The sequence below is a fragment of the Oreochromis niloticus genome, linkage group LG14, assembly GCF_001858045.2.
Source record: "Oreochromis niloticus isolate F11D_XX linkage group LG14, O_niloticus_UMD_NMBU, whole genome shotgun sequence".
Lineage (NCBI taxonomy): Eukaryota > Metazoa > Chordata > Actinopteri > Cichliformes > Cichlidae > Oreochromis > Oreochromis niloticus.
Window position 1 is genome coordinate 38,661,874 of NC_031979.2, and position 25,172 is coordinate 38,687,045.

The window sequence follows — 25,172 nt, forward strand, 5'->3', positions numbered from 1 at the left end:
TTCCAAGTTACTGATCATAGCATCATTTTGATCAGCAGATATATGAAATACATCTAACAGAACACATTATTGTATCATCGTAAATATAACTATGTAATGTAAAATAATATAACGATGTGCTAGATAAGTTCCTGCAATATTCATAAACAAGGCAAGTATATGTTTATGCTTTGAAAAACCAAGTCGTCATGTAAGATAAATAAACTGTGAACAAAGATATGCTGGAGTCCAAGAAAAACACTTTAGAAGTGAATATGAGCAGAATAGGTCTTTAATGCCTGGGCTAACTTAATAATGAGCAGTTATTGCTGAAGAAATCATTATTCATGTAGAGATTGACTATGGCTGCTTCCACTTACTTACAAATGACTAATACAGCACGTAAATGTACTCTAAAGGACAATTCCAGTCTTAACTGTTAGGGTCAGAGGCTTAGTGATCAAGCACGTTTTTCAAAACATTTCTGCATCAAAGTCTGACCTGTCTCAAAATATGTGGTCAGGTGATCACAGTGTGGAAACAAAGGTTGTGCTGTGTGGCATTTAAGCCAGAGTAGTTGTTTACATTTGGTGACTCCTATTCCTGCAGGTCACACAAAGCTGCTGAGCACTTGTACATTTCAAGTGTAAACCAGAACCAAAGTGCAGGGTAGAGAGGCTCAGTGAACCTGCAGAAAAAGCTGTGGAGGTGGATCCGAGTGTCAGAGGAGACATCAAAGAAGGACAGAATGCCAGCTGGCCAGTCCAAAAGAACTCCGACTTTTTGAAAACCAGCGGGGCGCCGAGAAAGTCGTACTTCTGTCATTTTGTAATTGTGCCACGCTGAGTAATGATTATCTTTGCAAAGCAGTATCCAGGATCTGTCATTTCCTCCATGCCAGCAGGATTCATCTGGACCTTTGTCAGGTCCAGCTTTGTAAGTTACACCTATGGAAACAGTTCCCTTCCACTTTACCTCCCAGTAACTTAAACCAGCAGTGAGACCCTGTGTACATAGCACCTGCTCCCACTTAAAATAAATCTCTGGACTGCTAGGAAATAATTCCCACCGTGACTGTAAAATTGGTCGTTTTGACCCAAGTACTGCCTTTTTGTCTGCAGAGAGAGCAAGGTTCCTGTGAGCTGTATCAGGGTCCAGTGTGAGACTGCAGGCAACTGTTGGAAGACAAATATACACTGTGACATGTTTCATCACTGCAGTGTTTCTCTCTTTCAACTTACAGGTTTTACAGATTTGTCCTGATGCATGCTCAGTCATCAGGGTAAGTAAATCATGTTCATCTGGAGAAATGTCAAGGAGCTGACCTCACAGCCCATTGGTGCTAGTTTCAGTCATTATGCAAATGTACTGTTTATAAGGTTGAAACCTGCAGTCAGCTGAGACTGAAGAAGTCACCTGATGATGATGTAATGTTTCTCCCACTGAAAACGTTACGTCCAGATGAACAGAATCAACTTTGTTGATGTCTGCTGTCCTGTGTGCTTATGCAAATAATTGTAGTAATTCTGGGTTCAATTGACAGTCTGCACTACAGACATACACTTCTAACCGCAAGATTGTTCTTAAGACAACAATCATAGCTTTTACATGTTACTGACATGTCCACAATTCCAAGAAGTTAGCCCAAAGCTACAACAATATGACAAAGGGAGGTTTTTTTAGACTGAAGATATAGGGTCATTCCATCTCAAATCAGCCTGTTTTTAGAACATTTTCTCATTGACCATTATTAATTTGGATACATTTTTATGGTCCAATGTTTGAATATTATAGAGCGCTTTGAAAGTTTAGCTTTATGAATAAAACACTTGAAGTTATTTTGTTTTGAAAAATGTTCTGTCTACACACTTTCAGGCCCCTTTTATTTGCACATTGAAATCTACAGCAGTGTTTGAACATGAATATCAAAAACTTTGTGTGCAGCAGGATGCTGACTATTCAATTAACTTACCACAGGTGCCAATAATAACATGTTCATGTAGGTTACATTAATGCAAAATAGCACACACTGTTACTGACACATTTTCAGGAATAAAATATAGTATTGAGCTTCCCAGTTAAAAAAGACAATGAATTACTTACACTTCTTCACACTTAGCTTTAGCCTCTCTGCTCCTGAGTAGTCCATCCTGAAACGAAGAGTAAAAAATGTCAGACCTCAATGCTTTAAATTTATCATTTCCAAAATTAAAATTAATTTTAAAAAAAGCAATCTAATAGTCAGTTTTATATGTATTGTACGTATGTCTCATGTAGCTTATGCATTCCATAGTTCAATTTGTTAGTGAAAAGTGCCTTTTGCATTTTTCCTAATGCAACATTTAATTATAAGGTTAAGTAAGAGTGAGGCATATAAGTCTGCTCAGTGGTCTACTCCCTGGGATGAATGAGATTTGTCTCAAGTTCCTTAACATTCTGGATGTTGTGGGACTGTCTTAGTTGTCTTTCTGCTATTTTTATCCATCATTTAAAAGAGGAAGAGCTGCTACTCCTGCTAGGATGCCTTCTACATTAGGTGGTTTTGGCATGTCCCACTGAGAGACAGACCCAGGACCCAAGGTAGACCCAGGACACACTAGATAGATTATGTCTCTCAGCTGACTCGAGTACACGTTGGTGTCTCACAGAAGAGCTGGAGGAGGTGTAATGGGACAGGGAGGCCTAAGAATTACTTCTAAGTGTCACAGTCCTGGGTCAGTGACCCAGTGTTTTGAGTTTTGCATTATTATTGAACTTTGATTTTGTCAGTATTTATTATTTCTAGTATTTTGGTTTCTATGTTAGCATTCTTAGTATCCTGGTTTTTGTCTCTGTGATGTCTCAGGTCAGTGTGTCTAGTTTGGCTTCCCCTGTTCTTGTTGTGTTTGATTACTCCCAGCTGTTCTCTCCTCCTGTGCCCCATCCCCTCGTTATCCCTCAGTGTATTTTAGCCCTGTGTTTCTCTCAGTCAGTGTCACGTCGTCCCCTCATGCTGTGTGGTTTTCCCTCTGTACGCCTCGTCTCTAGCCTCCAGGTTTCTTAGTGTTTAGTATTAGTTTCTAGTTTAGTTTTTGCAAGTTTATTGTTTTTGGAGTTTTTTCTGCTACTGCAATAAAAGCAGTCTCTTTGAGTTTACTCCTGCATTTTGGGTCCTACATCCTGCCTGCCACAGCCGATTCATGACACTAAGACTGCTATTCCCACAACTACTCATTCATGAAGCCGATCATGGATGGATGAAGTAAACATAATCTGAGAAAAATGCACAATAAAGCATAATGAGACATATTGACAAATATTTTGTATTTCAAAAAATACAGTGTTCTTGTTTTCAGTCATGTAAGAATCACATTAATATCACAACTTTGAATACTGCACTGAAGATGATCAGTATCCACTTTGATCTGGTTAATGGGTGATATATAATATAATGGGTGTATAATAATAAGATTACTTATACACTCATTATATTATAATGGGTTAGTTCACAAACATGATGCTTAGACATCTGTACATGACAAAAAGGCTCTTTATACCTGAGAGTCTCAAGGCTGCATTGGGGATCGTTCAGTTTAGCAGAAAGCAGTTTTGCTCCCAAGTCACCAGGATGATTGTAGCTCAGGTCCAGCTCCTTCAGGCTGAAGGGGTTGGATGTGAGGGCTGAAGCTAAAGAAGTACATCCTTTCTCACCTATCCAGCAGCTTGACAGACTACAAAAACAAAAAACAGTAGGCAGAGAATAAATTGTATGTCAAAAAGGCCAGAAAGCCTAAAAGCCCTTAAGAAAAAGTAAAAAAAAAAAAAACCCCAACAATCAGATGGCCCCTTATGAGCAAGCAAGCTCAGAGACATGCTGTTTATAGACAGTAGTATATGCAGTTTTGATGTCTTCTCCTATATCATCGCTTATGTGGCGATATTGTCTGAGTGGTGATTCTTACTGTTCAGGAGAATACTGCAGCACCTCAAAGCGCGTGTAAATACAACTAACTGTGAAACGAGATTGCAGCAGTGGGTGAAGAGACCATTACACCGGGAGGATACAGGGTCACCACTTATTGCTTAAATGACAGACAGTGAAAGTGGACAGTATATCCTTGGTTTCTTAACACAAAGCTCATTGTTGCAGCCAGGGACAGCAGAAAAGTGTACCCTTAGACTGATTTTGTTTTAGTGTCCTTATTTTTCTCTGAGTTATTGGTTCTGTTACTAATTAGCTAACATAAACTAATGTAAGCCGACACCAACCAACCCGCTAAACTTGTTCTAAAAACTTAAAGGACTTATTTCTTAAATCCAGCTTCACAGACAGTGTTACATTTGTGTCAGTTTATGGCCGCAGAGCTCTATTATGTAAATTAGCCTTCATAAATGTTGTGTGTCAAAGATAAAGGCTCTGCCTACTTTTAAATACCCTGGGAACCACATGTAAGCCCGGAGTCTGAAAGCAGCATTTTGGATCAGCTGAAGACTTTTTCAGGGAGTTTTTAGGAAATCCTGATAATAATGAATTACATTAGTTCAGTCCGGAAGTAATAAATATATGCAGCAAGGATGTAAAACTATTAACAAGATAATCAACTTCGGTGTGAGTTGAATTTATGTATACATAAATGACATTGGCACATGACAACGACAATAACTAGACTTGTAGTCAAGACCGCCTAAACCAAGACAAAGTCGAGACGAGACCAAGACAGCGACAAAAAAGTCTTTAAACTGCAGCCAGATGCTGCTTCGTTTACGGGTGTCAGGCATATTTATGTGTTTTTGCTTTCGCACAGCCCTCCTCACCGCTGTCTACTGTCTCACTCACTTACTGAGAGGACAGACGCACGCTCCACTTGACTGTCGCGTCCATCACCCTCTCTGTTTTTCACATAATGATATTATCCTATATCCTCGCATGTGATTGGCCACAATATGGAGGGATTGGAGCACAGCTGAGCCACTGTGTGAGAGCTGAGCAGCGAAAGGAAATTAAGTGAGGAGCCGGCTCTCGCTCAATGGGAGTAGACTCTTCTGATTCACTACAAAGCACTCTCTAAGCACGGCTCTTAGAGCTGATGCTTTTGCGCGTGACACATTATCAAACATTACGTTGTGTGTCATGGATACTGTTGACTCCAAATCTCCCGACCACTATGTCGATCTGAGACAGCAAGACCGAGACAAATGGTAAATGGTAAATGGCCTGTATTTATATAGCGCTTTTTCTAGTCCCTAAGGACCCCAAAGCGCTTTACATATCCAGTCATCCACCCATTCACACACTGGTGATGGCAAGCTACGTTGTAGCCACAGCCACCCTGGGGCGCACTGACAGAGGCGAGGCTGCCGGACACTGGCGCCACCGGGCCCTCTGACCACCACCAGTAGGCAACGGGTGAAGTGTCTTGCCCAAGGACACAACGACCGAGACTGTCCGAGCCGGGGCTCGAACCTGCAACCTTCCGATTACAAGGCGAACTCCCAACTCTTAAGCCACGATCGACAAGACCAAGACCACGTAACAGTGGTCTCGAGACATCCAACTCTAACAATAACAATAGTTATAGTGTTTTCAGAAAGACAGCTACTGTAATGAAATGTATTCCCCACTGCTGTGAAATCCATTTTTGTAAACGTCATTAAGAAATGACAGCTAGCTGTCTACTAATCAGGTTGTGAAGAGCTAAGCAACTCACTGTTTAAGATAAGTATGCCAGTGGATAGAAGACAGCTAATTTGTCTGATTTAAGGATTCCTTACCTGAGAGATTTCATTTGACAATCAGGACTTTGTAGTTCAGCTGAAAGCCTCATCACTCCTGAATCCAACAGTTTATTGTCACTTAAATTAACCACTTTCAGATGACAGGACTTGGAGCTGAGAAGTGAACCCAGAAATTCACAGCTTTTCTCTGTCAGCCCACAGAACCTCAGGCTGGGAAATAAAGTACTTTCATTACTGATTAAGGCATACAAAAAGAAATTGGGGATGAAAAAAAAGTGTAATGTTACTGTTAGAACTCTGACCTGAGAGTTTCCAGTCTACAGAATCGACTCTGTAGACCAACACAGAGCTGCTTGACTCCTGAATCCCAAAGTCTATTGTTGCTCATATCCAGTTCTCTCAGGCTGGAAGGCTGATTGCTGAAAACTGAAGCCAGAAAACCACAACTTTCCGATGATAGATCACAGAAAGACAACCTGAAAGTGTAAAAATGAAGCAATGAAAAATTGGATTTAATAAAAATATTTTGGTTAGTTTAAATTAAGCAGTGCAATCTTAGTTTTCTAGGACCAATCACTTACAGCACCTCCAATACATAATGCTGTATTTCTTTATAGCCTCTTTTCTTTTGCCAAACATATTGAATAGAAAATTAAAGTACTGATTGGAATTGAAAGATTGTGGCTGCATTGTTGGAGTACAGGGATGATTTTTAGGTGAAAAATCAGGTCTGAATAACGACTATGTTTACATTGCTAAAACAAAAACCCCCCCAATAAAATGCTAGTGGCTTGATAAATAGACTGAATCAAAGATGGGTATAGCTATAACCATAGCTGTGGTTCCACTGGTTAGAGAGCTGATTTTGAGTTGAACTTTTTTGTTGTCATTATTTTGGTGTTTTGAAACTACATGACACACAGCTTGGACCTGAGAAACCAAGGGACAATTCAAAGTCATACAGTAGCAACTCATGAATTTCAAAGTCACTCATAATCACCAAATCTTTTCCTATTTTAGCATTTAATTTTGTCTTTAATGGGACCATAGTTCCAGAATCAGGATACTTTATTAATCCCAGATTATCATACTGTACTTTATTTTCTCTGTAGATAATGTGCAAATATTAAGGATATCCCACTGTTGCAGTGTATACTGTGCATCAGATGGAGGAGTTGTACAGGGAGGCAGAGGCAGGAATGATCTCCTGTGTTGTTCAGTGGTGCAATTCAATTCAATTCAATTTTATTTATATAGCGCCAAATCACAACAAAAGTCGCCTCAAGGCGCTTCATAGGTACAGAGAAAAACCCAACAATCATATGACCCCCTATGAGCAAGAACTTTGGTGACAGTGGGAAGGAAAAACTCCCTTTTAACAGGAAGAAACCTCCGGCAGAACCAGGCTCAGGGAGGGGCGGGGCCATCTGCTGCGACCGGTTGGGGTGAGAGAAGGAAAACAGGATGAAAGACATGCTGTGGAAGAGAGACAGAGGTTAATAACAGATATGATTCATTGCATTGTGGGTAATCTCAGTCTCTCATTGAGCGTGCTCCTGTGACTGGCCAGCATATCACAGAGTGGGTGGGAAGTATTGTCCAGCATAGTCCTTATCTTGGACAACATTTGCCTCTCAGACATGACCCTAAGTCCATACCCTCAACATTACTGACCTTGTGGATCAGTTTATTGAGTCTATTGGGATCTGCGACCCTCAACCTGCTGCCCCAGCATGCAACAGCATAGAGGACGGCACTGGCCACAACAGACTCTTGCCGTTTCTCAATTCTCAAGTACGTGAGTACGTACTGGCCGAGAACGCACGGGAGTACGGACTCGCCGAGAACGCGAGTACGTACTCACGTACTTGAGAATTGAGAAACGGCCTTTGTCTGAGTTTTGGACGAAATGCATTCTGGGATATTTAGCTGTACCAAGTCCACACAAGTCACCACCGATGCATGCTCGATAAAACGGGCGGAGCGAGAACACATCCGGGACTTTTTCGCATTCTCAGTTTGATGCGTACTTCGAATTGGAACAGTACTTGGTCTCCGACTGATGACGTATCACGAATACACGAGAACGCAAGTACGCATATTGAGAAACGGCACCTGTCAAGTGAAGGCTCCGGAGACAAATGTGAACTCAAAAAACAGCTTTAATGCTGAACTCAAAGTAACAAACTTCAAAATACAAAGAATAAACACAGGCAGACAGAACACAGCATGAATGAGGGTAGCTCACAACACGGACACAGAGAAACACAGGGCTTAAATACACAGAGGGAGCAATCAGGGGATGAGAGACAGGAGGGAAACACAGCTGGGACAAATCAGGGCTGACGAGACAAAGGAAGCAAAACCAGACGCATTAACATGAGACATGGACTTTCAAAATAAAACAGGAAACAGACTGAACTTACAGACAGACTCACAAGCAGGCACTGCAACAGAGACATGGGAACAGGGCAGACACAGACACTGACTGGACAGAATAGAGGGAGTAAGGAAACCAAAACTACATAATCACACACCAAGAAGAACTGGGGAAAAAATAGAAATGCAAAACAGAAACCAAAACCTTCACAAAAATAAACTAAGAAGAGAACACAAATAAAGGGTACAAAACAGAAACCACTGGGTCAACGAACCCTAACAGACTCAGATGTTGAAAGACCTCAGAGACAACTCTGGCCCTTCCTGTAGGGTGTGGTGGTGTTTTTAACCCAGTCCAGTTTATTGTGTGTGTGTGTGTGTGTGTGTGTGTGTGTGTGTGTGTGTGTGTGTACGTGTGTGTGTGTACTCTGAGGTATTTATAGCCCTCCACAATGTCCACATCCAACCCCTGGACTGAAACAGGGGTCAAGGGTTTTCTAAAGTTCAAGTTTATTTATATAGTACTTTTAAAACAACATCTGTTGACTGTACTGTACAATAAAAATAGTCAAAGCAGAAGACATAAAATAGGATGAAGTTAGAAGGGAACAGAATCATAGAATGATAAGATAATAAAAACAAAAGTAACAAAGTCATACTGATTTAAAAGGCAGAGAATAAAAATGGGTCTTTAGATGGGTTTAAAAAATATCCAGTGTTGGGGAGGTCCTGATATGCAGAGGCAAAGTGTTCCACAATTTAGGAGCAGCCACCGCAAATGCCCGGTCTTCTCTGTGTTTTAATCTGGACCTTGGGACAACTAGTAGCATTTGGTCCACAGACCTCAAAGATCTTGCAGGAGTATACCAGGTTAGAAGATCAGAAAAATATGCAGGAGCTAGTCCATGCAGCTTCCTAAAAACAAGTGTTAAAATCTTAAAATCAATTTGAAAACTGACTGGCAGCCAGTGTAATGAAGCAAGTACAGGAGATATGGGATCTCGCTTGCGCATGCCAGTTAGGAGCCATACTGCAGCTTTTTGGACCAGCTGCAGTCGGCCAATAGATGACGAGGTAACACCAGAGTAGAGGCTATTACAGAAATCGAGGTGAGATGAGATGAGATGAAGGCATGGATCGCTTTCTCAAAATCTCTGAAACAGAAATGGCTTAACTTTTGCAAGGAGGCAGAGATGAAAGAAGCTGGTCTTGATTACATTATTTATCTTTTTATCAAAGGTTAAATTGCTATCAAAGATCACGCCTAAATTTCTTGCAAATGATTTTCTGTAGTTTTCTAAGAGGCCAAGGTCATAATGGTCACAAGGACCAAAGACAATGACCTCAGTTTTCTGTTCATTTAAATTGAGAAAGTTTAAAGCCATCCATGCCTTAACATCTTCCATACAATCAAACAGTCCCTTCAGAGGATTCACAGATTTGCATTTCAGCAGAAGATAAATCTGAAAGTCATCTGCATAACGGTGATGACTTTCAACTAGATATTTTTTAAAACTTGAGCCCATGGGAACATGTAAATTGAAAAAGGGAGTGGGCCAAGAGTAGAGCCCTGGGGGACCCCACAAAAAGCGTGGTACTTGGTTGGTTTAGGTTTTTATAAGAATCGCTACCTTATCGTGGTGGAGGGGTTTGTGTGTCCCAGGGATCCCAGGGGCTATGTTGTCTGGGGGCTTTTGCCCCCTGGTAGGGTCTCCCATGGCAAATTGGTCTTGGGTGAGGGACCAGACAAAGAGCGATTCAGAAGACCCTTATGAAGAGAATATCGAGGGAACAGTTTACCCTGCCCGGGATAGGGTTACCGGGGCCCCGCCCTGGAGCCAGGCCCGGGGAGGGTGCCCGAGGGCGAGCGTCTGGTGGCCGGGCCTTAGTCCATGGGGCCCGGCCGGGCACAGCCCGAAGAGGAGACATGGGCCCATCCTCCCGCAGGCCCACCACCCGCAGGAGGCGCCATAGGGGTCGGGTGCATTGTGTGCTGGGCGGCGGCCAGGAGCGGAGGCCCTGGCAGACTGATCCCCGGCTGCCAAGACTGGCAATAGGGACATGGAATGTCACCTCTCTGGTGGGGAAGGAGCCTGAGTTAGTGCGTGAGGTTGAGAGGTACCGGCTAGATATAGTCGGGCTCACCTCTACGCATGGCTTGGGCTCTGGAACCAGTCTCCTGGAGAGGGGCTGGACTCTGTCTCAGTCTGGAGTTGCCCCTGGTGAGAGGCGGCGGGCTGGGGTGGGTATTCTAATATCCCCTCGGCTTGCTGCCGGTACGTTGGGGTTTTTCCCGGTGGATGAGAGGGTTTGTTCCCTGCGCCTTAGGGTCGGGGAACGGGCCCTGACTGTCATCTGCGCTTATGCGCCGAGTGGCAGTTCAGAGTACCCAGCCTTCTTAGAGTCCCTGGGGGGGGGGGGGGGGGTGCTGGAAGGTGCCCCATCTGGAGACTCTGTTGTCCTGCTGGGAGACTTCAATGCTCACGTGGGTAACAACAGCGAGACCTGGAGGGGCGTGATCGGGAGGAACGGCCTCCCTGATCTGAATCCGAGCGGTGTTTTGTTATTGGACTTCTGTGCGAATCACAGTTTGGCCATAACGAACACCTTGTTCGAACATAAGAGTGTCCATAAGTGCACGTGGCACCAGGACGCTCTAGGCCGCAGGTCGATGATCGATTTTGTAATCGTATCACCAGACCTGCGACCATATGTTCTGGACACTCGGGTAAAGAGAGGGGCTGAGCTGTCAACTGATCACCACCTGGTGGTGAGTTGGATCAGGTGGCGGGGGAGGACGCTGGACAGACCCGGTGCACCTAAACGCGTAGTGAGGTTGTGCTGGGAACGTCTAGCAGAGGCCCCAGTCCGCAAGATCTTCAACGCACACCTCCGGCAGAGCTTCAACAGCATTCCGAGGGAGACTGAGGACATTGAGTCCGAATGGACCATGTTCAGCATCTCCATCGCCGAAGCTGCTGCATTGAGCTGCGGCCGCAAGGTGGTTGGTGCCTGCCGTGGTGGTAATCCCCGAACCAAATGGTGGACACCAGAGGTGAAGGGAGCCACCAGGCTGAAGAAGGAATCCTATCGGGCTTGGTTAGCCTGTGGGACTCCAGAGGCAGCCGACAGGTATCGACAGGCCAAGCGGAATGCGGCTCGGGCAGTGGCTGAAGCAAAAACTCGGGTGTGGGAGGAGTTCGGAGAGGCCATGGAAAAAGACTTTCGGACTGCCTCGAAGAGATTCTGGCAAACAGTCAGACGTCTCAGGAGGGGAAAGCGGTGCTCTACCTGCACTGTGTATAGTGCTGGCGGAGCGCTGCTGACGTCGACTGAGAAAATTGTCAGGCGGTGGAAGGAATACTTCGAGGGCCTCCTTAATCCCACTGACACGTCTTCCGAGGAGGAAGCAGAGTCTGGGGATGAGGGGAATGACCCGCCAATTTCTGGGGGCGAGGTCACTGAGGCAGTTAAACAACTCCTTGGTGGCAGAGCCCCTGGTGTTGATGAGGTCCGCCCCGAGTTCCTGAAGGCTCTGGACGTTGTAGGGCTGTCCTGGTTGACACGCCTCTACAATGTTGCGTGGAGATCAGGGGCAGTACCCCTGGATTGGCAGACCGGGGGTGGTGGTCCCCATCTTTAAGAAGGGAGACCGGAGGGTGTGTTCCAACTACAGGGGGATCACACTCCTCAGCCTCCCTGGGAAAGTCTATGCCAGGGTGCTGGAAAGGAGAGTTCGTCCGCTAGTCGAACCTCAGATACAGGAGGAACAATGCGGTTTTCGTCCTGGTCGCGGAACACTGGACCAGCTCTTTATCCTCTCAAGGATACTTGAGGGTGCATGGGAGTTTGCCCAACCAGTCTACATGTGTTTTGTGGACTTGGAGAAGGCATTTGACCGTGTCCCTCGGGGTGTCCTGTGGGAGGTGTTGTGGGAGTATGGGGTGTCTGGCCCATTGCTACGGGCCATTCGATCCCTATACAACCGTAGCAAGAGTTTGGTTCGCATTGCCGGCAATAAGTCGGACTCGTTCCCGGTGGGTGATGGGCTCCGCCAGGGCTGCCCTTTGTCACCGGTTCTGTTCATAATTTTTATAGACAGGATTTCTAGGCGCAGCCAAGTGGCAGAGGGCTTTCGCTTCGGTGGCCTCAGAATCTCATCTCTGCTTTTTGCGGATGATGTGGTTCTGTTGGCTTCATCAGGTGAAGGCCTCCAGCTCGCACTGGAACGGTTCGCAGCCGAGTGTGAAGCAGCGGGAATGAGGATCAGCACCTCCAAATCTGAGGCCATGGTTCTCAGCCGGAAAAGGGTGGAGTGCCCACTCCGGGTCGGGGATGAGTTCCTGCCCCAAGTGGAGGAGTTCAAGTATCTCGGGGTCTTGTTCGCGAGTGATGGGAGAAGGGAGCCGGAGATCGACAGACGGATTGGTGCTGCGGCTGCAGTGATGCGGACGCTGCACCGGTCCGTCGTGGTGAAGAGGGAGCTGAGTGTAAAAGCGAAGCTCTCAATTTACCGGTCGATCTACGTCCCTACCCTCACCTATGGCCACGAGCTGTGGGTAGTGACCGAAAGAACGAGATCGCGGATACAAGCGGCAGAAATGAGCTTCCTCCGAAGGGTGGCTGGCCTCTCCCTTAGAGATAGGGTGAGAAGTTCGGCCATCCGGGAGGGGCTCAGAGTAGAGCCGCTGCTCCTCCACATCGAAAGGAGCCAGTTGAGGTGGTTCGGGGATCTGACAAGGATGCCTCCTGGGCGCCTCCTGGGTGAGGTGTTCCGGGCATGTCCCACCGGGAGGAGGCCCTGGGGCAGACCCAGGACACGCTGGAGAGATTATATCTCTCGGCTGGCCTGGGAACGCCTTGGTGTTCCCCCGGATAAGCTGGAGGAGGTGGCTGGGGAGAGAGAGGTCTGGGCTTCTCTGCTTAGGCCGCTGCCCCGCGACCCGGCCTCGGATAAAGCGGATGAAGATGGATGGATGGAAGAGCAAGCAAAGCGATCAGTCCACAGTCAATACTTTGGTCTTTGCCATGTTAAGCTGCAGATGATTGTGCTCACACCACGTGACAAAGGAGTTGACCACAGCCCGGTACTCTGTCTCATCACCGTCACTGATGCATCCAACCACCGCAGAGTCAACAGAAAACCTCTGAAGATGGAGGTCTCTGTGCAGTGGCTGAAGTCTGTGGTGTAGAGTGAAGAGGAAGGGGGAGAGGACAGTCCCCTGTGGTGCTCCTGTGTTGCTGATCCTCTAGTCAGACACACAATGTTGAAGATACACATACATTACCTGTCAGGTAATCAACAATCCAGGGCATGAGAGAGGATCCACCTGCATCCTTGCCTCGACATTCACCTTTCTTGTGGCGTTCGTGTGAAATACTAATTACATCACAGGACGCTCAGCTGACTTGCTATAACAACCCCACGCACATTAGGTGGTATTCGATTAAAATAGATAACGAGTCATTTAATGAGTCACTTTAAAAAAGCTGTGTTTTTAAAGTAATGTTATGCTTTTTAAAATGGGATACCACAAATAATATTAATAATATCAAATAATATTTACAACACCAGTGTCCCTCACGCTTCTCTTGCTGTATTAGATTGATGTACAAAATAATATTATTATTAATAATGTTTTTAAAATATATAATATTTTAATAATAATAACAATAAATTGAAAGTGACATTATTACTGTTTCTCTCTGATGACATTGCAGTTGACACTGCCCGTGATAAATCGTAGTCACTTCAGTATTTTTTACTCAGATTATGTAATTTTAATTAAAGTTTTTGCTTTTTTGTTAAGCAAAGCCAGGAAAGGTGCATTCCCATCTCATCACAATGTAGTCACAGTCTGAACCATATACTATTCTCACATCTGCTTACTAGGTTCATATTATGTGGAGCACTAACACCAGCCTTTTCTGTCAAGCTACTGGGAATCTACAGAACCACTGCAGATGATTGTAATTTTGTTTATTCTTATAGTGACTCAGAGGCTGAGAGGGTTAGGAGGCTAACCCTAACCCAAATTGTTGGGGTTTTCAATTTATTATTGTAGTATCTTGTCTGTCTGTGAAGGTTCTCAGTCATCCAGGTCATTGTAGTCTGAGGTGCTTGGAAAGAAAAGCGTCTGGACTTCTTTAAGTTGCTTGAAGACGTTTCACCTCTCATCCGAGAAGCTTCTTCAGTTCTAAGGTCAAATGGTGGTGAGTCCCAGATTGAAACCCCGTGGGACAAGAGGGACCCCCTCATCCCCCTAAATGAAAAGGAATCAAGGAAACTAGAGGACTATAGGAACCATCTTCGTTTTAACCTAAGATGCAGACAAACCAGAGTTGTTCCTAAGAGTTTGCGCCTTGGATCCACTGTCAGGGGATACAGAGCAGATTTGATTCTACGGAGAGCACAAAATGAGCTGCTAAGTGAAAGGATAAGACAGGTCCATTTCACTATAGATGCCCTCCAGAGCAAGATTAGCCAGACTCCGCAGGAACTGAAAACCCTTCTACCCTCTCCTATCTCAGAAGAGGTTTACAAGTTTGTGGACAAGGCTCAGCGGGCCCAACACTCTAAAGGAAAAGAAAGACAACGCAGGAAATTCCACACCTTGCTTTCAAAAACACTAACTCCTCAGTCTGAACCTACACAACTCAGAGAAGAACACACACCTGAGGACAGTCAGGAAAAGTAGTGGGATCCTTTACTGTGCACATTGACGCCGTGGATAAAAACATCAAGTCACCAGGGAAGACACAAAGGATAACTGTTTGCCTTTCCTGGACTGCGCTGTGCACATTGAAGAGAATGGCAACCTCAACATTGAAGTTTACCGGAAGCCCACACACACGGACCAGTACCTCCTCTTTGACTCCCATCACCCTCTGGAACACAAACTTGGAGTAATCAGGACCCTACACCACCGGGCAGAACTTGTTCCCTCTAAGCCTGAAGGGAAAAAGAAGGAACACACACATGTAAAGGAAGCTCTTAAAACATGCTGTTATCCTAATTGGGAGTTTATAAAGTCAGCAAAGATGCAGAGAAAAGAAGATCAGACACCAGCGAGGGAGGATAAGAAAGACAGACGCAACAACGTTGTCATCCCCTATGTAGCCGGTGTATCAGAGAAACTCAGGAGAGTTTTCTCCAAGCACGACATCCCAGTGTACTTCAGACCCAGCAACACACTCAGACACAAACTGGTTCATCCCAAAGACAGAACTCCTAAACAGAAACTTATTAACAACGTGGTGTATGCTGTACAGTGCAGCGAGGAATGCCCAGAGCTCTACATCGGAGAGACCAAACAGCCACTTCACAAACACATGGCACAACATAGAAGAGCCACCTCCACGGGCTGGACTCAGCGGTCCATCTGCATCTAAAGGTCAAAGGTCACTCTTTTGAGGATGCCAATGTTCACATTTTGGACAGAGAGGACAGATGGTTTGAAAGAAGAGTGAAAGAAGCCATTTATGTCCACTGTGAGTAACCATCTTTGAACAGAGGTGGTGGTTTACGACACCAACTGTCTGCCATCTATAATCCAGTTTTGAGATCCTTCCCAGACGCCTTAAAGCCCACTCACACTCTGGGCCATCTGACCTCAGGAAATCACATGATAGGGTGGGGCCAGGTTTCACAATGAGCTCACCCGAAACCCTGGCTGATTGTGACCCACACCCGTTTTCACACCTGGGACTCAAATCTGGGACTCTCCACCATTTGACCTTAGAACTGAAGAAGCTTCTCAGATGAGAGGTGAAACGTCTTCAAGCAACTTAAAGAAGTCCAGACGCTTTTCTTTCCAAGCTCCTTAGACTGTAGTATCTTGTCTTTACGATATAAAGTGCCTTGACGCAATTGTTGTTGTAATTTGACACTATATAAATACATTTAATTGAATTTTTTTCATATTATTTTATGTTACCTTTATTTAATTTTTTTGTTTGTTCCCCTTCTTTGTCCTCACTATTTGTTCTCTCACAAATACTCACTGCTGGATTTAATAGAATTACAGACATTATATACAATACACAGTCACTTCAATATTTAAATATTACCGTTGTCTGTAATGTTCTATGTATGTCATGTCTGTTTATGTGTGTTGTCCTAAGATATGAGAGACAGAGAGAGAGAGCATATTCAAGAGTCTTGATGAGCACTGAAACTCCCTCAATGTAAAATACATGTTACCTGAGAATCTGGAGTTTACACTGTGGACTGGACAGGCCAACAGAAAGCAGCTTCACCCCTGAATCCTGCAGCAGATTATAATTCAGGGACAGAGTTTGCAGACTGGAGGACTGGGTGCTGAGGACTGATGAGAGTATCTGGCAGGATACATTTGTGAGGTAGTTTTTTTCCAACCTAGATGTTAAAAGAAACATTTGTTTTAATTTCAGATGTTTCTATAAGTCTTCAGAGTACTTGCAGCAGTTATTCAACAACCAAAACCCCAAAACAAAACAATGTAATTCTAAGATATACCACTGATCACAAAACCTGTATATATCCAGACGGCATTTTGCTCTTCATATCTTAAAAGTAGAGATAGTGTCTGTCTCCCGAATCCAAACTGGAAGCTGGTTCCACAGAAGAGGGGCCTGAAAACTGAAGGCTCTGCCTCCCATTCTACTTTTAAATACTCTAGGAACAACAAGTAAGCCTGCAGAGCGAGAGCGAAGTGCTCTAATAGGGTGATATGGTACTTCTGAATTTGGGATTACGCTGTGCAAGGAACATTACATTGGACTATTACCACTTCTACGGCTTTCCAGAGGACATAATAACAACTCAGGAATGCATGAAAGATGGCGCTGGGGGTCATGGCATGCCGTTTCTCGGTTCTAAAATGTTTATGTATTGTGTTCATAGTGGTGTCCCTGCTAGCTTTAAAAACCCACTCTCTGTTGGTGTATGAGTGACAGACGCTTCTTAACATCCGTGACTGACTGCTGATGCTCCCCTGCGTTAGTCAGTGATTTGAAAGACTCCTGCCACCAATGGTATCGGTACAGGAGGAACTGCATCAACGTGATCCACCTAGGAATCCTTCGAAACAGAAGCGCTGGAGACGTGGATGTATATGCTGCACGCGCTCCGGGAAGTGTGTGCAGGTCAGTACTTGGATGACCCGCGGGTCCTTGCAGCGATCCTGACTGTTTAGAATTTTTTTCTGCCCTCAAACAGCGCTGCCTTTTTCCTGTTTACCTGACGCCATCAGAGCACGCTAACCTGATGCAGCTTTATTGGTCGCCATGCCGACGGGATACCAGGGGAGGTGGAGCAAATATAAACAACTTGCAATTACAGCATATCCAACCCACCACCATGGATTGGCAGAGAGTTAAATTAGCTGTCTTAAATGCAAGATCTTTATCAAATAAAACATATGTTCTTTCGGACTTTTTAACCATAGTTTTAACCGTAACCAACAAAATCGAGAAACTGAGATTACAGACTGCAGTCAACAAGTCTGTATGGGACAGCAACATTACACTGCTCACAGAGACTTGGCTGCAGCCATCAATTCCAGATTCGGCTATTGAGTTAGCATGCTGCACGGTCCACCGTCACGACAGGAACAGCCACCCCAGTAAGAACAAAGGACAGCTGGTGCAAAAACACAAAGACTGTAGACAGCCACTGTTCCCCGGATTTGGGAAAACACACTGGACAAAAGCCTACAGCAACATCCAAAAAGGCTACAGAGCAACCCCTCTGCCACATTTAGGTTTGTCAGACCACATGTCCATGCTGCTGATCCCTGCATCCACGTTAGGAGGAGAGCCCCTCCAGCCACAAAAACTGTGAAAACCATCACAAGCATCACATCAGCTGCAGGACTGTTTTGAAAACACAGACTGGACTGTGTTTGAACACCAGGACCTCGAAGAGCACACAACATATTAACTTCTGTGTCGACAGTGTCACTGTGGACAAACGTCTCCGGGTGTATTCCAACCAGAAACCTTGGATGACTAAAGAGGTCCAGGTCCTGCTGAAGCAACGTGACGCCGCTTTCAGATCCGGTGATGGTACGCAGTACATTGCAGCCAGATCTGAGTTGAAAAGAGGCATCAGAGAGGCCAAGGCAGCGTACAAGAGGAGGATTGTAGACCACTTCAGCAATAACAACTCAGGACAGGTATGGAAGGGAGTTCAGCGCTTAACCAACTACAAGCCTGACAATATCACGTTGACTGAGTGCAACGCGGCGCTTGCAGACCACTTCTTTGCGTGCTTTGAAGTAAAGCGACCAGAAGCAGCAGCATCCCAAGCCTCATCGTGCAGGAATATGAGGTGAGGCGCACACTGAGGGCAGTGAACCCCAGGAATGACGCCGGTCAAAATGGGGTGAACGGAAGGGTTCTAAAAGAACGTCTAACTGGCTGGTGTCTTCACTAAGATCTTCAACACTTCACTGTCCCAGTCCTGCATCCTGCTGTGCCTAAAGTCAGCCACAATTGTCCCACTGCCTAAGCGGACCAACATTAGCAGCCTCAATGACTACCGATATAATGAAGTGTTTCGAGAAACTAGTCTGACATCACATCATGTCCTGCCTGCCACCCACACTCGACCTGCTCCAGTTTCCATACAGAGCTAACAGATCAACTGAAGATGCCATTGTTACAACGCTCCACACCACCACCTCTCACCTGGAACAACAGAGGCGTTACGCCAGGCTGGTCTTTGTTGACTTTAGCTGTGCTTTCAATACAATACTCCCGGACAGACCGATAATAAAACTGATATCGAACTTCCTTCAACTACCTGCTGCTGGATCAGAGACTTCCTGTCAGACCGTGTACAGAGAGTTAGGGTGGGGCCACATCTTTCCTCAGCCTTAACACCAACTCTCCACAAGACTGTGTACTGAGTCCCCTACTGCACACTCTGTACACACATGACTGTGTCAGTACCCACCCAGACAACGCAACAACGCAGTGATTAAGTTTGCAGATGATACCACCGTGGTGGGGCTCATCTTTGGGGAAGACGAGACTGCATACAGAGCTTTATATGTGTGCGCGCATGCGCGCGCGTACACACACACACACACACACACACACACACACACACACGATGAGCAATGTAAAATTTATTTAACCTGAGAATTTGGAGTTTACTCTGTGGACTGGACAAGCCATCAGAAAGCAGCTTCACTGCTGAATCCTGCAGCTTGTTATAATTCAGGGACAGAGTTCTCAGACTGGACTGGGTGCTGAGGACTGATGAGAGATCCTGACAGCATGCATTTGTGAGGCTGTTTTGGTCCAACCTAGATGTTAAAGGAAACACATTTGTTTTTATTTCAGACACTGAAATTGAAATAAAAGTCTTCCTTTCAATAAAATCAACAAACACCTGAGAGTTTTCAGTTGACAGTTTGGATTCTGCAGTCCAGCACAGAGTGAGATCACTCCTGAGTCTTGGAGGTTGTTGTTACTAAGGTCTAGTTCAATCAAATTACACAATGGGGAGTTAAAAATGTTTGCCAGAAATAAGCAGCTTCTGTCTGTCAGTTTACAGTCACTTAGTCTGGAGGGGCAAAAAAAAACCAAAACAGAAAGTTACAAATATTACAAATGGATGTAATTTGTTTTTTTCTTTCATGCTTCTATATATTGTTATTTATAAAAATCAACCTACAGAGCTGTGCTGGAGGTTTTGACCACTGGCAGCAGCCTCAGAAGAGCCTCTTCTGAAGCAGAGTATTTCTTTAGGTCAAACACATTGAAATTTTCTTCAGATGACAGTAGGATGAAGATCAATGCTGACCAGTGAGCAGGTGATAGTTCATTTGTGGAGAGTCTTCCTGATCTCAGTGATTTTTGAATTTCCTCCACTAGAGAACTGTCATTCAGTTCATTCAGACAGTAAAACAGATTGATGCTTCTCTGTGAAGAGACTTTTGTTATCATCTTTTTGATGTATTGGATTGTTTTCTGTTTAGGTTTTGAGCAACTGTCTTGCTGCCTTGGCAAACCTTGCAGGAGACTCTGGTTGGTTTCCAGTGAAAGACCCAAGAGGAAACGGAGGAAGAGATCTAGGTGTCCATTTGGGCTCTGCAAGGCTTTGTCCACAGCACTCTGGTAAAACTTTGTAGCTGCGTTGTCCTTAAATAACAGTTCAGACAACTTGGATTTAGATTGTGCATCAGAAAGCAGATTGACTCCAGACTTGATGAAGGTCAGATGGACATGAAGAGCAGCCAGAAACTCCTGAACGCTCAGATGGACGAAGCAGAACAACTTGTCCTGGTAGAGTCCTCTCTCCTCTTTGAATATCTGTGTGAACACTCCTGAGTACACTGAGGCTGCTCTGATATCGATGCCACACTCTGTCAGGTCTGATTCATAGAAGATCAGGTTTCCTTTCTGGAGCTGATCATAAGCCAGTTTTCCCAAAGACTCAGTCATCTTCCTCCAGTATTGATACGTCTCAGCTCCTCCATCATACTTGACCTTCTTCACTTTGGCCTGAACCACCAGGAAGTGGATGTACATCTCAGTCAGGGTCTTGGGCAGCTGTCCTCCCTCTCTGGTTTTCAGCACATCTTCCAGAACTGTAGCAGTGATCCAACAGAAGACTGGGATGTGGCACATGATGTGGAGGCTTCGTGATGTCTGGATATTGCTGAGGACAATGCTAGCCTGTCGCTCATCTCTGAATCTCTTCCTGAAGTACTCCTCCTTTTGTGGATCAGTGAACCCTCTGACCTCTGTCACCATGTGAACATACTCAGGAGGGATCTGATTGGCTGCTGCAGGTCGTGTGGTTATCCAGAGGCGAGCGGAGGGAAGCAGCTTACCACTGATGAGGTTTGTCAGCAGCACATCCAGTGAAGTCGACTTTCTGACATTAGTCAGGGTTTTATTTTTTTCGAAGTCCAGAGGAAGGCGGCACTCATCCAGACCATCAAAGATGAACACAACTTGAGGCTTGTCATAGTTATAGGTTGTTCCTTTTGTTTCAGAAAAGAAGTGATGAAGAAGTTTCATCAAGCTGAACTTTTTCTCTTTCAGCACATTCAGCTCTCTAAAAGTAAATGGAAATATAAACTGAATGTCCTGATTGGCTTTGTCTTCAGCCCAGTCAAGAGTGTATTTCTGTGTTAAGACTGTTTTCCCAATGCCTGCTACTCCGTTTGTCAGCACTGTTCTGATTGGCCCATCTCTTTCAGATGAAGTTTTAAAGATATCTTCACATTTGATTGTCATTTCTGTTGTGGCTGTTTTCCTAAATACTGCTTCAATCTGTCTGATCTCATGTTCATCATTGATGTTTCCAGTCTCTCCCTCTGTGATGTAGAGCTCTGTGTAGATCTCATTGAGGAGTGTTGGATTTCCAGCTTAGCAACTCCCTCAAACAAAACCTGGAATTTCTTCTTCAGATTACATTTGAGTTTCTGCTGGCAGTTCATTGTGTTAGTTTCTGTATTAAAAATAAACAAACAAAAACAAAACATAAAAACAAAACAGTAATAACACCAAGTGGAGTTTGCAGTAACAATGGCAAAAGTGATACCTCATTTTCAAAAGAGATCAGACAATGGGTAAAATCCAAATAAAAACAGAATCCAGTGATTTTAAATACATATTGAGTACTGTCTGACTACTATCAGGCGCACTTAAAATGCTTTAATTTTCTCAAAAATCGACAGTGTGCCTTATAATCTGGTGCGACTTATGATGAACTTTGGTTGTGCTTACTGACCTCGAACCAATTTTATGTGGTACACGGCGCTCAAAAATCTGTCAAAAATGTTTTAGAACGACTTTGGTAAGCTATGAAGCCGCACCACTTGATGGATTCAGTGTTGCCAACTTAGCGATTTTGTCGCTATATTTAGCGAGTTTTCAAACCCACTTAGCGACTTTAATTCTAAAAAGCGACTAGCGACAAATCTGGCGACTTTTTCTGGTGTTATTGGAGACTTATTTATGACAACTTTTTGACGTGAAAGCGCGTATCGCTCTTACTCCAAACAAGCAGCGGTGCTGCCGTGGGCACCTCGCCCCTGCCAAAGCGCTCACGGGCGGAGGATAGTCCTCCCCCAGCTGCTATCAGGGCAGGAGATGTTCACGCCTATGCGTCCAAACTGCAAATGAATCGCGCATGAGCGAAGCCGCTCCTCCCGCACTGACTGTAACGCAGTCAATTCTTCTTTTACTCTTATGCTGTTTTGTGGATCACAAGGTTTAAAACTACTTATAAACACACACACACACACAAAGTTACTCCACCAGAGTGCCTATTTTGGGTCACTTTGCTGGTCCAAGCCCGGGTGAAGGAGCAGGGTTGGAACTGACATTAAAAAACAATTGCTAAAAGAATTTAATTTGTAGTTCTAAATAAAGTCTAAATGCATTTAGGACGGTTGTTTTACTCACTTTATGTCTTTTCCACGATGTTATTTCTCTCTCCAACAACATAGGTTACAATTACATTAGTATGACCAATTATGCAAATTAGGCGATGACGTCATTTAGCGACTTCTAGCGACTTTTAGGACAACCAATAGTGATTTTCCTTACTGAGGAGTTGGCAACACTGGATGGATTGTCTGAGTATTACGGCTACCGTAGTCAGGAGCCTCGCGGAGTAATCTGGGTCCTAAACTCCGTCACCTCAGGTCCCAAAGTCAAATGAACTTTAATAAAATGTTCAGCGTTGCGGCTTTACCAGGTGTAACAATTAGTTTAACATCCAGGCATCCATGAAAACAGGATTTATTACATTTACAGAGTTAGCAGTTAGCAGGAAGTTAGCTCGCTAGCTTCCACCTAAACATGATATATCATGTTCTGACTGAGAGATTTCTGAAAAAATTCAAACGTACAGCTCTGCTATCACTTCCAACATAAATGAAGACAGAAAACTAAACAGCAGTGATGTTTGTAGGGTTACTGAGTTGGGCTAGCTGCTATATAATGATGTGCTACGTGATTGCTAGCGACACAGCTATGTTAGCATAGCATAAACACAGTGAAGCTGGAGGATGAACGCTAACTTTTTTCCACTCGATAAAAGTTAACGTGAGGGTTCCCGATGGTTAGGGACAAATGCGATCGCATGGCAGGATGCTGTAAACGGACCAAACTTCAGTCAGGAGAACAACTGAGATAATCCATCCACATACCAGGTTAGTCATTAATATACTGCAGCAACATGGGAATAGAGCAGCTGTGATAGAATACAGCATTAATGAATCAATGGTACAGAAGTGGAGGAAGCAAGAAGATGAGTTGAGTGAAGTTTGACTTATCTGACTGTTTGTTTCGCTTAATGCGCCTTATATGGTCTGAAAAATACGGTACACATGTGTAATGGAGTTCTAATGGCTTCAGTTTTAGACCTGTATTACATCCATTATTTATATTTGTGCACATGGCATGTAAAAAACTTTACATCTGGGGATGCACCATAAAGATTTATATGAATCCTACTATCTAACCCATGTCTTTTTCATTGCTTAATTCGGCAAGACAATACCCAACCACATTATGAATGCATTCCAACAGCATGAATTCATAAAAGAGTCTTGGTATTAAACTACTTGATGTAAACATATACAATTGGGGGAATAATCATTTGATACCCTGCTGCATTTCTAAGTTTGCTCACTTACAAAAATAAATAAATAAAGTGTAAATGATGCATGGCAGACCCGACCACATTGTCGCACTTTTAAATTTCTGGTGCTTATTTCTGGTTGCTGCAGCTTTCCAGCTGCCAGCCATAAGTACACAACAACCTCCTCAGACAGGACCCAGTATACTCTTAAATGCAGGGGAGTTGTGAAGAGCTGATGCAGCTCTGGTGTGTCAGCCTCCCTGCAGTGGCGCCATAGACCATGCCCTGCCACAAACAGTCTCAGTAGTTTGCATTTTAACAGAGAGACAGAATGTCAACCAAAAATCCAGAAAAAAAAAAAGCAAAGTCAGCGCAGTCCACAAAGTTAGCATGTATAACTTTGTGTGTGTTTTCTCTGGATTTTTGATTGTGTATTACATTCTTTCTCTCCATGAAAATGAAACTTCCATAAAAATCTTTAAGTGAGCAAATAAATTCAGCATACTTATAATGACACTGATATGCTGAGCCTTAGTTTTTGTTTCGTTATGTTGATGCTGGTAGCGTCCCACTTCAGGTTTATTCTCCTGTTCATTTGGAGTTTTTCCCCCCCATTGTGTCCAGTTCATAGGTTAAGTCTACATCTCTGCATTAGCTGTTCCTCTGTCAGTTACTTCCTGTTTTACTTTGATAATCTCTCATGTTGTGTGCTTTGTATTGTGTTTTCCCTCCCTTGTCATATTCCTGATTTTTCCCAGTGAATTTTCCCACTAGTCACATTACTATGTGTATTTATGGTATTTATTTGCCCATTGTCCTCTGTGTTCTGTGGTCCCTATTTCTGTGTGCTTCCATTGAGTCTAATTTAGTGGTCCAGGCTCCAGGCCCATCTTCTGTTTTTTGCATGTATTTCGAAAGACTTCAATATTAAACCTGTTTTGAGTTCATTTCCTTTTTCCATGAGTCCTGCATTCAGGTTCACTTCCTGCCACCACACAGCGATCCATGACAGTATTATGGATCGCCGTGGCATCATTAGATGTTATAGCCTTTGTCATTTTAATTATGATCATTTGTTTCTCGGTATTGTAGAGATGTCTTACTGCTCTGGAGGGACTCAGCTAGTTTGTTGTGATTCAGTCTCCTCAGGAACTGCAGTGTGATCTTAAGAAAAGCTGTTCTCCTGATCCTGATCTGCTTTTCTTCACCAAAATCTCCCACCTCCTCGTGCTTCTTCTGAGTCTCTAAATAGTCAGAGTTTCCTTGACTCAAAACCCTCTGAATCATCTGCAGTTCATTCTTTACAAAGGCTATAATATTCTCCTGAAGTAACTGTAACAGAACAGACAGATTAAAACAGAACCACAATCAGGCAATGTTGGAGTTGACAACACTAGTCTTAATAGCACTGCAAGGATCATCAAAACAGATAATTTTTTAGTGATTTTAAAGACTGTGAAAAATGTTCTACAATCACATACTGCAAATATGGAGTCCAAATCTTGAG

General features: G+C 44.2%; 1 protein-coding gene across 1 annotated transcript; it reads right to left on the bottom strand.

The window, feature by feature from the left end:
* LOC100705605 (NACHT, LRR and PYD domains-containing protein 12-like) lies at positions 1 to 25,166 on the bottom strand. The gene is made up of 11 exons (XM_019367562.2): positions 25,147 to 25,166; positions 24,769 to 24,997; positions 19,739 to 21,523; positions 19,454 to 19,627; positions 19,197 to 19,367; positions 16,277 to 16,450; positions 5,997 to 6,170; positions 5,731 to 5,904; positions 3,516 to 3,689; positions 2,083 to 2,129; positions 1 to 1,154 (listed from the first exon to the last, which is right to left on the bottom strand). Exons 3-11 carry the CDS (start codon positions 21,307 to 21,309, stop codon positions 577 to 579), a joined length of 3,237 nt encoding a protein of 1,078 aa, XP_019223107.1. The 5' UTR covers positions 21,310 to 21,523; positions 24,769 to 24,997; positions 25,147 to 25,166; the 3' UTR covers positions 1 to 576.
* Positions 25,167 to 25,172: the final 6 nt, after the last annotated feature.

Coding starts and splice junctions, on each gene's coding strand:
- LOC100705605 (XM_019367562.2), bottom strand. CDS start 21,309: ATGACAATCAAATGTGAAGATATCTTTAAAACTTCATCTGAAAGAGAT. Junction 19,368..19,453: donor TGTCAACTGAAAACTCTCAG/GTGTTTGTTGAT, acceptor TTTAACATCTAG/GTTGGACCAAAACAGCCTCA. Junction 3,690..5,730: donor TGTCAAATGAAATCTCTCAG/GTAAGGAATCCT, acceptor TTGTTTTTGTAG/TCTGTCAAGCTGCTGGATAG.